This window comes from Mustela lutreola, chromosome 2, assembly GCF_030435805.1.
Source record: "Mustela lutreola isolate mMusLut2 chromosome 2, mMusLut2.pri, whole genome shotgun sequence".
Classification (NCBI taxonomy): domain Eukaryota; kingdom Metazoa; phylum Chordata; class Mammalia; order Carnivora; family Mustelidae; genus Mustela; species Mustela lutreola.
Window position 1 is genome coordinate 175,376,127 of NC_081291.1, and position 13,351 is coordinate 175,389,477.

General features: G+C 39.4%; 1 protein-coding gene across 5 annotated transcripts in view; it reads right to left on the minus strand.

Moving 5' to 3' along the window:
• NXPE3 (neurexophilin and PC-esterase domain family member 3) overlaps positions 1–13,351 on the minus strand; it is a 46,594-nt gene that overhangs the window by 10,797 nt on the left and 22,446 nt on the right. For all 5 annotated transcript variants that reach the window (XM_059164273.1, XM_059164275.1, XM_059164272.1 and 2 more), the window contains exons 4-5: positions 9,834–10,588; positions 3,901–3,974 (exon numbers count right to left, since the gene is read on the minus strand). In XM_059164273.1, the coding sequence (XP_059020256.1) occupies positions 3,901–3,974; positions 9,834–10,588 (829 nt within the window). The remainder of the gene's footprint in view (positions 1–3,900; positions 3,975–9,833; positions 10,589–13,351) is intronic.

Here is a 13,351-nt window from a genome sequence, read left to right on the forward strand (position 1 = left end):
GCCTGCTTCCTCTTCTCTCTCTCTGCCTGCTGCTCTGCCTACTTGCGATTTCTATCCGTCAAATAAATAAATAAAATCTTAAAAAAAAAAAAAAAGAATGAAATAAATAATCATGAGTCATAAGCCTGTAATGCCATAATTAAACAAACAAGAAAAAGGGGAAAACTCTTTCTTACGGAAAAATTCCAATTAATAACTGTCTTAGGAATGAGAGATTAAAAAATGAGGATTACATACTACAGAAATAATTGCTACTGGCAAGATCTACTAATGAATGTAAAAATTAGTGGGTGAAAGTGTAAGCAGAAACAGGCATTTACATCCTGTTTTAATATAGAGACATCTGGAGAGTAGTTTCTTGTGGCTACTATAGCAAGTTACCACATATTTAGTGGCTTAAAACAACACAAATTGATTCTCTTTCCATTTTGGGAGCCAGAAGTCCAAATTCCATATAACTGGGCCAAAACCAAGGTCTCAGTAAGGCCATGCTCTCTCAGGAGGAGCCAGGGAGCAATCTGTCTCATTGCCTCTTCTAGGGCTGTGTTTTCTGACTCATGGCCCCTTTCTCCACATGTTAAGCCAGCAGCTGGGCATCTTCAAGTCTCTCCCTGCTTCCGTTGTCACACAGCCTTCTGCTTCTGTATGAAATCTCCCTCTGCCTCCCTCTTAAAAGGATACTTGTGGTTGCACTTAGGGGACACTCAGATTATCCAGATAATCTCTCCCCATTTCTAGACCCTTAACTTAATCACACATGCAAAGTTTCCTTTACCATCCATAGACAGCAACATTCACAAATTTGAAAGACTAAGATCTGGATATCTTTGAGGCCATTATTCAGCCTTCCACCATCTCAAAGCATCTCTCCAGAATACAGAATAAATATAAAGAAGAGAGAACCCTGACAGACACCATGTGAACCTAATGATCAAAGGTAACATCGTTAACAATACCTATCAATATCATGTCCTCTCCTAAAAGGACACAGCATTTCTGTTCTGTTCTTCCAAAAATGCATGGTCTCACTCCAATCATTAGAAAACATTAGACATTAGACAAATCCAAAGCTAGAAACATTCTAAAGAATATCTGACCAATGTTCTTCAAAGTTAAGAGTCACCTAAGATAATGTCATAGAGGGAAGACTAAGGAAACACGGTGACTAAATGCAATGTGGGATCCTGCACTGGATTCTGGAACAGAAAAAGGACATGAGTGGAAATAATGAAATCTAAACAAACCCTACAGTGTAGTTAATAATATTATACTTATGTTAAAATCTTAGTTTTGAAAGTATTATGTGGTTATATAAGATGTTAGCATAAGGGGAAGCTGGGTGTAGGCTGTACAGGAACTTTGTACTATTTCTGTAACTCATATGTAAGTTTAAAATGATCTAAAAACCAAAAAAACAGTGTTTAAAAAAAAAAAAAAAGAGGAAGGAAGGAAGAAGGGAGGAAGATAAAGAGAGGAAGAGGGGTGCCTGGGTGGCTCAGCGGGTTAAAGCCTCTGCCTTCGGCCCAGGTCATGATCCCAGGATCCTGGGATTGAGCCCCGCATTGAGCTCTCTGCTCAGTGCAGAGCCTGCTTCTCTCTCTCTCTCTCTCTCTCTCTCTCTCTCTGCTGCCTCTCTGCCTACTTGTGTTCTCTGTCAAATAAATAAATAAAATCTTTAAAAAAAAAAAAAAGAGGGAGGAAGAGAAGGATGCTAGCCCATGAGTGCACCCTGCTGGTAACAAGTGTGAACTGCAGTGAAGTTCTCCTAAACTGGGTCTAATTATATAAAGCAATTGCCCTTCTCTTTTCTCTCCAATTCTGTTCCAGCTCTGAGATGGTCTTCTCAAAGCCAGGCTATTATGCTCCTATTGATTTATGGTTCCTTTCCTACTCTAAAAATCCATCAAGGGGATGGGATGCCTACGTAGCTCAATCAGTTTAACATCTGCCTTCAGCTCCAGTCATGATAGCAGTATCCTGGGATTGAGTCCCACACTGGGCTCCCTGTTCAGCAGGGAGCCTGCTTCTCCCTTTGTATGTTGCTCTCCCTGCTTGTGCTCTCTCCCTCTCTCTGACAAATAAATAAAATCTTCAAAAAAAAAAAAAAAAGATTTCCCTTCTGGGGGGGGAAAAAAAAAATCCATCAAGTGATTGACTTCAGCTCAGGTCATGATCTCAGGGGCATGGGACCCAGCCCAGCAAAGGGCTCCCTGCTCAAAAAGGAGTTTACTTGTCTCTCTCCCTCTCCCTCTACCCTTTCCCACACTCATTCTCCCTCTGTAGTAAATAAATAAAATCTCAAAAATAAATAAATAAAAATAAAAATCCATCAAAAGTCTCACTGGTTACTAAATCTGTCTTCTCTCTAAACAGAACAGTATATCACAAACCTACAACCACTTCTTGGCTGAACACCAAGACCTGTCAGATGCAGATAAACCATCCAAAGCTCCAGTCATTGACTATCCCATTAGACACCCAGGGACAAGGCAGGCTAGGCAGAAGGTTGAGACTGTGGCAGAGAAGGGTAGATGTGGTAGTGGGACGGGGCCTCCTGAGGTGTCAGACACAAGTGTGAAGGGTGCAGGACTGTGGGGGATAATACGGAGGGGGAGGCCCAGGCAAATAAAAGTATTTCCACTGATGATGTTTCATATATGACTAGATTCACATGTATTATATACTCTGGCCCTGCGGCATCAGTGTTTGCAATATCTGTGTATGGGGGACTATACATACATGCTTTCAGCAGCTAAAAGGACTAAGCCTACCATCTGCATAAGCTTCCTTAATAATATTCATCCTTTCTTCCTAAAAGTCACCATAGCTATTTACATCTACTCTGAAAAAAAAAAAAAAAAAAATATATATATATATATATATATATATATATATATATACACACACACACATTTACTCCAGAATTTCATTGTCTTACTTTTAATATCCCATACCAATGAATCAAAATCACCTAGAAGGTTAAAACACAGATTCCTGGGCCCTATACCCCAGAGTTTCTGATTCAGTAGCCTGAGATAAGACCTGAGTATCTGCAGTTCTAGCAAGTCTGCATGAATGTCAATGTTGCTAACACAGAGATCACACTTTGAGAAAACTGCCATTAACTAACCCGATGCTTCTGATTTCAAAAATTCCTGACAGTTTTATACACATTCTTGAGTATCTCTAGTGCACTGATATTTGACAGAAATTCTGCAATAATGGGTACATTTTATCAAAAATGCTGTCCACGGGGCACCTGGGTGGCTCAGTTGTTAAGCGTCTGCCTTCCACTCAGGTCATGATCCCAGGGTCCTGGGATCAAGCCCCACATCAGGCTCCCTGCTGCACGGGAAGCCTGCTTCTCCCTCTCCCTCTGCTGTTCCCCCTGCATCTGTTCCCTCCCTCACTGTCTCTGTCAAACAAATAGATAAAATCTTTAGAAAAATAAATAAATAAAATAAAATGCGTTCAACATGGCAGCCACTAACTACACATGGCTCCTGAAGATGTGTGACGTAAAAACTAAATTTTAGACTTTATTTTATTTTTGTATTTAGTTATTTCATTAACTTAAATAGCAAAGTAGCTACCATATTGGACAGTGTAGCACTGAAGGCTCCTGAGGAGCCAATCAGAGAGGGGAAAGGAGGAAGAAGATGACTTTTACAGGAGTATAAATAGCAAAGCCCAAGATCATACACATAAGGTCTGATTTATTTTAATCAAAAAGCTCTTTCAGTATTTTCAATTGTGCCCAGAAGTATATCCATGGCATACTAATTTAATGTCCACGGCATATTAAAAGGAGGAAAAAAGTTTTTATAACATTAGTGAAACCAGAGAGCCTCACCCATTTAGTAAGAAAAACAACAAATCATCATGCTCATTCCTTTTTACCTTTTATTCTCCTGGGAATCACAGTCACCCAATCAGGTCCACTGGAGTTGATTGGCATTTTGATATTGACACCACTTTAGAAGGAATAAAACAGTACAAGCTTAGATTCAAGAACATTTATTTTCTTATATATGTGTATCTTCATTTGCAAATAAAAAAACAGGTATGATTTCACAGAACCCTAAGATGAAATATCCTTATAAATGTTAATCAGCACAATTCATAAACTATGTCTCTTATAATAAGCAGGTTATATAGATATATAAAGTGAATAAAAATTAAATAGGTTTTTAATTTTTCACTGCTTACCAGTGACAGTATAAGCTCCAAAATGACAAATTCTGGTCCGAATTACTTATTCCCCTTGGACTCAAAAAATGGCTCACACTGATGAGAATGTCACTATCTAATTTTCAGGCTACAAATCCTTGTAGAATTAAGTTACATGTCAGATTCCTTAGGCCTTGCCCAGAACAGAGACAAGTCCCTACTGAAGACACCTGTCCCCAGATACGTGCTTGCCATACTCTGTTCATCATTACTATGACTCTGGAGTGTCTCTTTCCAAGACATACACTCCTCAAAGACACAGACTATGTCTCACTCACCTTTTGTCTTCAGCACTTAGCACAGGCCCTGGACTAGAGTCCAGGCTTGGAAAATATTTGATGGAGGGCTGTGTGAGAAAGTGGGGGAGAGTCGAGTCCAGGGGGAAAGTACTGAAAACTTGCTATAACTATGCCAGAAACTGGGTCACAATAATTACCTCCTATGCTTAGACCAAAAACAAATAAAATAAAATGCTAACTTTCTAATTTCTTTTTAATTTTATTTATTTATTTGACAGAGAAGGAAAGAGAGAACAAGCAAGGAGAGCAGGCAGAAGGAGACAGAGAGGCAGGCGCCCAGCTGAGCAGGGAGCCTGATGCAGGGCTTGATTCCAGGACCCTGAGATCACAACCTAAGCCAAAAGCAGACGCCTAATCAACTGAGCCACCCAGGATCCCTGGAATTAAAATATTTTTTTAATAAAATAAAATAAATAATTCTTGGGGTGCCTGGGTTGCTCAGTCAGTTAAGCATCTGACTCTTGGTTTTGGCTCAGGTCATGATCTCAGGATCATGAGACTGAGCCCCAAGTCAGACTTCCTGCTCAGCACAAAGCCTGCTTAAGATGCTCTCTCCCTCTCTCTCTGCCCCTCCTACTGCATGTGCTTTCTCTCTCTCTTCCCCTCTCCCTCAAATAAATAAATAAACCTAGAAAAAATAAAGAGTAATAACTCTTAAGCTTCTACCATGTGCCTGGCACTGTCCTAGATGTCAGGGATAAAACAGTACACAAAACACACAGCATCTCCTCCTTCATGGAACTGACATTCTAATGGGGGAGAGAAATAAAAAAACAAAGAAGGGCAGTACAGTTGGCCCTTAAACAACATGGATTTGAACTGTGCAGGTCCATTTATAAGTGGATTTCTTCCAATAAATACAGTACAGTACTGTAAATGTCCCTTATTATTTTTTCTCTAGCTTACTTTACTGTAAGAATGCAGTACATAACATATGTAGCATATGAAATATGTGTTAATCAACTGTAAGGGTTCCTGTCAACAGTCAGATATCAGTAATTTAGCTTTTAGGGAGTCAGAAATTAGAGCAGATTTCGGACAGAGTCTGCGGGTGATTGGAGCCCCCCATGCCTGTGGTTTTCAGGCTCAACTGTATCGAGCACTAACTAGAAAATGGCTTAAATAAGTGGCATTTAAGAGAAGACATGACTTCTAAAATAGCATAAATAGATCACTTTCATGAGAAAGCCTTGAGGTAAAGAAAAGAAGAAAATTTCCCCCTTGTAATTTTCTTGTAAAAATGTTTAATATCAATTTGGTCACGGAGAAACAATAAAGGAGCAAATCCAAACTAAGGGCCAACCTACAAAACAATGACATCAAAATTATTTTTAAAACTTTTTAAAAAGATATTATTTATTTATTTGAGAGACAGAGAGAGAAAGTATGAGCAGCAGAGAGGGGGAAGGAGAGGGACAAACAGACTGCTGACAGCAGAGCCCAACCCAAATTCTCAATATTGCAAAAAAACAAGCTAGAGACCTCTTCCAAATTAAAAGAGATTAAAGAGCTAACTAAACACACTATGTATGATCACAGGTTAGAGTAGTTAAAATAAGTCTCTTTTTTTCTTTTTAAGATTTATTTCTTTGAGAGAGAGACAGAAAGAGAGTGGGGGACGGGAGTGCGTAGAGAGAGGGAGAGAAAGTCTTCAGCATACACCACGCTGAGCATGGAACATGACACCCAGCTTGGTCTCAAGACTCTGAGATAAGGACCTGAGCAGAAACCAAGAGTCCTACGCGCTTAAACCTACTGCGCCACCAAAAGTAAAAAACAAAAACATAGATTAATTAAACAAAAATAAATAAGTAAATCCTTTTGAGAAATAAAAAGGGGCACCTGGGTGACACAGGCACTTGAGCACGCAACTTTTGGTTTTCACTCAAGTTGTGATCTCAGGGTGGTGGGATTGAGCCCTGTGTGAATGTGGACTCGGCTTAGTGGACTCGGTTTAAGATTGTCTTTCCCTCTTCATCTGCTTCATGCTCATACTCTCTCTCTCTCTCTATAAAATAAATAGATACATTGTTATAAAATAAAAAAGACAGCCACAAAGGACATTACTGGAACAACCAGAGAAACGTGAGTAAGCACTACGTATTAGATATCAGTATTGTATCAGTGATAAATGCCCTAAGTGTGATAACTCTGCTCTGGTTACATACTGGAGAGTGCATGTGCTAGGAGACTCATACTGAGAGGTGCAACACCATGATGTCTGTAACTTACTCTCAAATGGTGGGAGGTAGGGGATGGGGGTGGGGGGAATTACACAGACATCCACCTACAGAGAGAAAGCAAGAGAAAGCAAATGTAGCAAAATAGTAACAACTGTAAATCTAAGTAACAAACAGGTGGATGGTCATTCTTATTATTCCTGTAGTGTTTCTAATGACTCAAAAGGTTTTTTTTAAACACAAACTTAGAAAGAAAAAGATTAAATTATGCTGGAAATATATGGGAAGCTTTTCACATGAGAAGCTCATTCTTTCAAAAGGCCTTCCTTTATACTAATAAGATCATTTAAGCAAAGTATTGTTCTTTCTAAAACCAACACTTTTTCCCCTTAGGAGTGAAGAACCAAAGATGAGAGCACTTTAATTGTCCAGTTGTAATTTAGAGAACCAAAGCTTCTTAATCCTTTCTGAATTAAGCAATGTTATAAGCCACCAAGCAAGAAAGGTAAAAATGGTTATCAGTCTAACATATTCAGGCCATGCACTCAAAACAGTACACCCAAGAACACCTCAAAAGATCAGTTTCAATCTTTTGCTTTTTCTCCTCATTTAGCTGGTACAAAACAGAGAAAACAATGCAAAAAATAAAATCAGCATCAGTACTATCAAATGTTTAGTTTCCAAAAATGCCACCTCAACACTATTTTCCCAGAAAACTTCGAGGAACTAGAATTTCCTAATGATTCTACCACAAAGTGATTCTCCTACAAAGAGCCATCAGCTAGACTTATCCAGGATATGCAAGTAAGGACAGGGACATACATTATTTCATCCTTCATGACTCATAGGTGTTTTCTGGTTTTTAATGGTAGGATTTGGTGTCAGGAATATTCTTAAATTTTAAAAATTTTCTAGCCTTTTTCCTACTTTTTCCACATGAAATTTCAATAAATTACAAGCTATACTTCCTCTGTTTTGCTAAGCCACTAAGTGGACTGACAACACAACTCTAAAAGGGGAGTAACTGAGCAGTGTTCACACACTGGCAAAAAGTACACAGAACTGAAATAATCTCCTGACCTCACTGATAAAGAGCTTCTCTGACATCAAACCCAAGATAAACTAAAGCTAAAGTCATTGTGTGCAGAGTTTTTCTCTACACTGAAGTAGCAGGAAATACATTGAGTAGTGCTCCCTCTGCTGGCCTTCTAACAGCATGGCATGGATCCACCAAATAAAGTATTTAAAACTGGTCAGACCAGGGTACCTGGGTGGCTCAGTGGGTTAAGCCTCTGCCTTCCAAGACTCAGGTCATGATGGCTCTGCTCAGAGGGTAGCCTGCTTCCCTCTCTCTGCCTGCCTCTCTGCCTACTTCTGATCTCTCTCTCAAATAAATAAATAAAATCTTTAAAAAAAAACAAAAACAAAACTGGTCAGACCAAAAGCTGACTCCAGAAGTGAAAAATCAAAGGCCTTTATTGTAGAAGCTCCTGTAGCCTTATATACCTTATGGTAGGCACTTCTCCCCCACTGAGGAAAGAGAGGACATAAAACATAAAACTTTTTAGGGTTGCCTAGATGTGCTCAACAAAACTACCCCTCTGCCAGGGAATATTTTTTTAAATTATGTATTTCATTAAAAAATAAAAGACATTTCTACATTCTTTCAAATAATGGGACATTTTGGCCATACGCTTTCTAACTTTTTTTCCTTAGGTATGCTATTTTACTTCAGAACTACATGGGATGTTGAAGAAAACATCTTAATTTGAACTGATCCCATATACATTCTAATCTGCACACTATTCCATATATTGATCATTATACTGAAAAAGTTTTATAATTTTGTTCAAAAACAAATTTGTACACAGTAAAACAAAAATTTCAACTATTAATTTTAAAAATAGAGTTGGCTATGATATTCCTAGCTTTCCATTCTTATCATTAAATCAACCCAGCAATGTTATCATATTCAGTCTATTTTCTTTTTTTTTAAGATTTACTTATTTGATAGAGATACACAGTGAGAAAGGGAACACAAGCAGGGGGAGTGGGAGAGGGAGAAGCAGGCTTCCTGTGGAGCAGGGAGCCCAATGCGGGGCTCGATCTCAGGACCCCAGGATCATGACCTGAGCCAAAGGCAGATGTTTAACAACTGAGCCACCCAGGCACCCCCATAGTCTTTTTTCTATCAATACATGTTTATATGATTTTAACAACTGATAATATGCCAATTGAACTTCTTTTTTTATTTTATTAGACATGAAGCTAAACCACTAGCCTGACTATAAGACCTCTAGTTCTTGGATGATTTTTTTATCTGTTCTGTGAATAAGTTATTTTTCTTAGACAGCTCTAGATGTGCTATGTAGTTCTGAAGTAAAACACAGATAGGAGGGTAAAAAAGCCTTTAATTTGAACTGGAATAAGGTCTTAGTTTCACTTTTTAAAAACTATTCACAAGGAGGCACCTTGCTGGCTTAGTCACTGAGTCAGTGGAGCATGCAACTTGATCTCAGGGGTTCAAGCCCCACGTTGGGTGCAAAGATTACTTAAAAATAAAAAGAAGCTATTACTCCCACAGCACCTGCTCATTGTTCTGTGTCCCTGCCAGTGGTCCCTTTGTGTTTCCAAACTTGGTTTTATAATTACAATTCATATGTCCTAGTGACATTGTACTTTGGTAAAAATACCTGTTTTCCAATTCTTTGATGTACATTAGATATTCTTAATAGGGCAATACACTTTGGTTTTGAGGTTTTCCTTTTTCCATTTTTCTTTGAAGTAAATATACATGTATATATATTTAATTCTGACTTAATTCTGTTATTTATCATAAGGGATTTAACTAATGAAGTAAAGTTGCACACCTGTGACTTAAAACACACACACACACACACACAATTAACAAATTAAAAAATAAAAAGAACCTAAATAAATTAAAAATAAATAAATAAAAACTATTCACAAAATACAAATATTTTCTTATTCACTACCTTTCCCAAACTGGGCCATGTTCAGAGAAATATATGAAGGAAATAACCAAAACAAGAAAGTCTCCTAACTGGGACAAAAACAGTGGGAAAGGACCCTTAAATTAGCCCCTAGAACAAGGAGCACGTACCTCTGGAAGAAAGCATTCTCTGTAGCAGTTAGAAGGCCCTTCAGGTATCCACCTTTGAAATGGTTAATTCTACTACTGCATGGGAGCTTCTTTGGTTTGAAGCAGAACCAGGGTTCTCCAGTGTAGAGATCTGTAAAGTTACACAGGGGCAGATTCCCAGGAAGACACACATTGCACTCCGTGGTTTCAGAAATTCTTCCTGAACGGAAGAGACTCTTGAAATAGACCCTGTGTGGTTTCTCTTCCTGTAGGTGCTGAAGAACTCTGATCCCTTCAGTAGGGTGGACAAGAGATATGGACACTTTAACCTTGCCCGGCCACAGCAAAGTGAAAAATACTTTGTAAAACCCATTCTGGTAGTCTACCACTCTGCCCACAGCCCCTGCCTGCAACTTAGGTGAGTGGATTCTGGCCTGCAGGTAATCTCCACCATATTTCTTGGGCTTTCTTTGAAAATCCTGTACGTGAACCAGCACTTCTAGCTGGCTTCCCACCTTGAAGAAGGCTGCAGAGTTCAAGATAACAAAGTAGCTGGAAGAAGGGTCAGTGCTCTTCAGAAAGGGGACCGGACCCACATCAGGCACCTGCCATTGTAGGGCAGCCAGCAAGGAGTCCTCCTCCATGCGCTCCCGGCTAGACAGAGTCTGATGCTCATAGCCACAGTAAGGATTCCGGTTAACTCCTGTCACCTGGGAGGAAACAAACTGTCCACTACTGTCGATGAATGTAGCTGAAACAGTCTCATGGTCCAAGTACTGAAGAGAAAAAAAAAAAACACAAAAACAGAAACCACAGACAGCTATAATAAATTTCCTTATATCAATCAAATGCACCTCTGCTTCAGTTTAACTTTAATAAAACTACTTGGGATGACATTGCTTCAAAAATCAGAGTTCACTACTTTTACAGAGCTACCTTTTTGTAACACAGTGAAATCAAGATGAGGAATAAAGTCACAGGAAGATCTCCACGCTTCTATGAATTTTACCTCCAGGAGCTCAATCAGGTTCCCACAGTCAGTATCAGCGGGGAAAAAAACCCTCATGGTTCCAGCAGAAGAAGAAGAAAAGGAATCATTTGGAAATACAACAGAACATTCTGTTCTTGACAAGGTCTGCCCTTAAGAGAAACTATTTTACCAAAGCCTAATCTCTTTGGGTTTCATCAGCACCTAACCAAACTGGGGTAAGGGACATACCCAGGTCCAGCCCATTCTAACCATCTATCCAACTCGAGTTGTATAGGGTGAAGACTGAGAAGAACTTTTTTTTTCCTAAAGATTTTATTTATTTACTTGACAGAGAGAGCAAAAGAGGGAACACAAGCAAGGGGATTGGAAGAAGGAGAAGCAGGCTTCCCACTGAGCAGGGACCCCAATTCAGGGCTTGATCCCAGAACCCTGGGATCATGACCTGAGCTGAAGGCAGACATTTAATAGCTGAGCCACCCAGGCGCCCCTGACAAGAACTTCTGAAATTCATAGTCCAGTAGCAAAGGCTCACCAAAGGACTGAGACCTACTCATAGGACTATAAAACACTTCACTTCTCCCACACCTCACCATCTCACAACTAAAAGCTTATTTATCAGAACTCCTTTTACTCAGTACATCACATTCAGCTTTCAACAAAAAACTATAAGACATACTAAAAAACAAAAAAAACATAGCTTGAAAACACAAATCAAACATCAGAACCAGGGGCAAGTGGGTGGCTCAGTGGGTTAAGCCTCTGCCTTCGGCTCAGGTCATGATCTCAGGGTCCTGGGATTGGGCCCCAAATTGGGCTTTCTGCTGAGCAGGGAGCATGCTTCCCCCCAACCCCACTGCCTGCCTCTCTGCCTACTTGTGATCTCTGTCAAACAAATAAATAAAATCATTTTTAAAAAAATCAGAAGCAGACTCAGATATGACAGAGTTGTAGGAATAATGAGACCCGTAATTTAAAACAACTATGATTTATATGCTAAGACCTCAAAGGGAAAAAGCAGACTACATGAAAGAACAGATGGGCAATGCAAGGAGGTGGAAATTCCGAGAAAGAATGGAAAAGAAATGCCAAGAACAGAGAATCCAAATATGGACTCTCAACTCCATGCTCAACTAATTTCAACAAAGCAAGAAAGAATAGCCAGTGGAAAAAAGATGGTCTCGGGGAACCTGGGTGGTTCAGTCAGTTAAGCGTAGGCTTTTAGCTCAGGTCATGGTCCCAGGGTCCTGGGATCAAACCCCACATCAGGCTCCCTGCTCAGCAGGGAGTCGGCTTCTCTCTCTCCTTCTGCTGCTCCCTCTGCTGTGCTCTCTCATGTTCTCTCTCTCTGTGTCAAATAAATAAATCTTTAAAAACATTTTTTTAAAAGATGGTATCTTCAACAGATGGTGTTGGGAAAACTGGACAACTACATGTAGAAGAACAAAACTGGACCATTCTCTTATGCCATACACTAAAATAACCTCAAAATGGATGAAAGATCTAAATGTAAGATAGGAATCCATCAAAATCCTAGAGGAGAACACAAGCAGCAACCTCTCTGACCTCAGCCACCGCAGCTTCTTGCTAGATATGTCTCTGGAGGCGAGGAAAACAAAAGCAAACATGAACTATTGGGACTTCATCAAGATAAAAAGCTTTGTTGCACAGCAAAGGAAATAGTTGACAAATCCATAAGACAACCTACCAAATGAGAGAAGATATGTGCACATCTTCAGATAAAGGACTAGTATCCAGAATCTTTAAAAAACTTACCAAACTCAACACCAAAGAATAAACAATATAATCAAGAAATGGGCAGAAGACATGTACAGTCACTTCTCCAAAGAAGACATCCAAATGGCCAACACATGAAAAAGTGCTCCACATCACTAGGCATCAGGGAAATACAAATCAAAAACACAGTGAGATACCACCTCACACCAGCCAGAATGGCTAAAATGAACCAGACATTGGCAGGATGTGGAGAAAGGGGAGCCCTCCTACGCTGTTGGGAATGCAAGCTGGTGCAGCCACTCTGGAAAACCATATGGATATTCCTCAAAAAGATGAAAATAGAAACACCTTATAAGTCAGCAATTGCACTAATAGGTATTTATCCAAAGCCTACAAACAGTGATCCAAAGAGGCATCTGCACCCCAACATTTATAGTAACAATGTCCACAAAAGCTAGTCTATAGAAATTCCCATCAACAGATAAACAGATAAGGAAGATGTGGTATGCATGTATAATGGAATATTACTTAGCCATAAAAAATGAAATCTTAAAATTTGCAACAATGTGGATAGAAGAACTAAAGGGTATTATGCTAGATGAAAGAAGTTAATCAGAGAAAGACAATTATATGATTTCACTCATATGTGTAATTTAAGAAACAAAACATAGAATCAAAGAGAAAGGAGGGGAAAATAAAGATGAAATCAGAGAGGGAGACAAACCATGAGAGACTCTTAAGGAAACAAACTGAGAGTTGCTGGAGAGGAGGTGGGTAGGGGTTTGGTATAATTGGGTGATGGGCATTAAGTTGA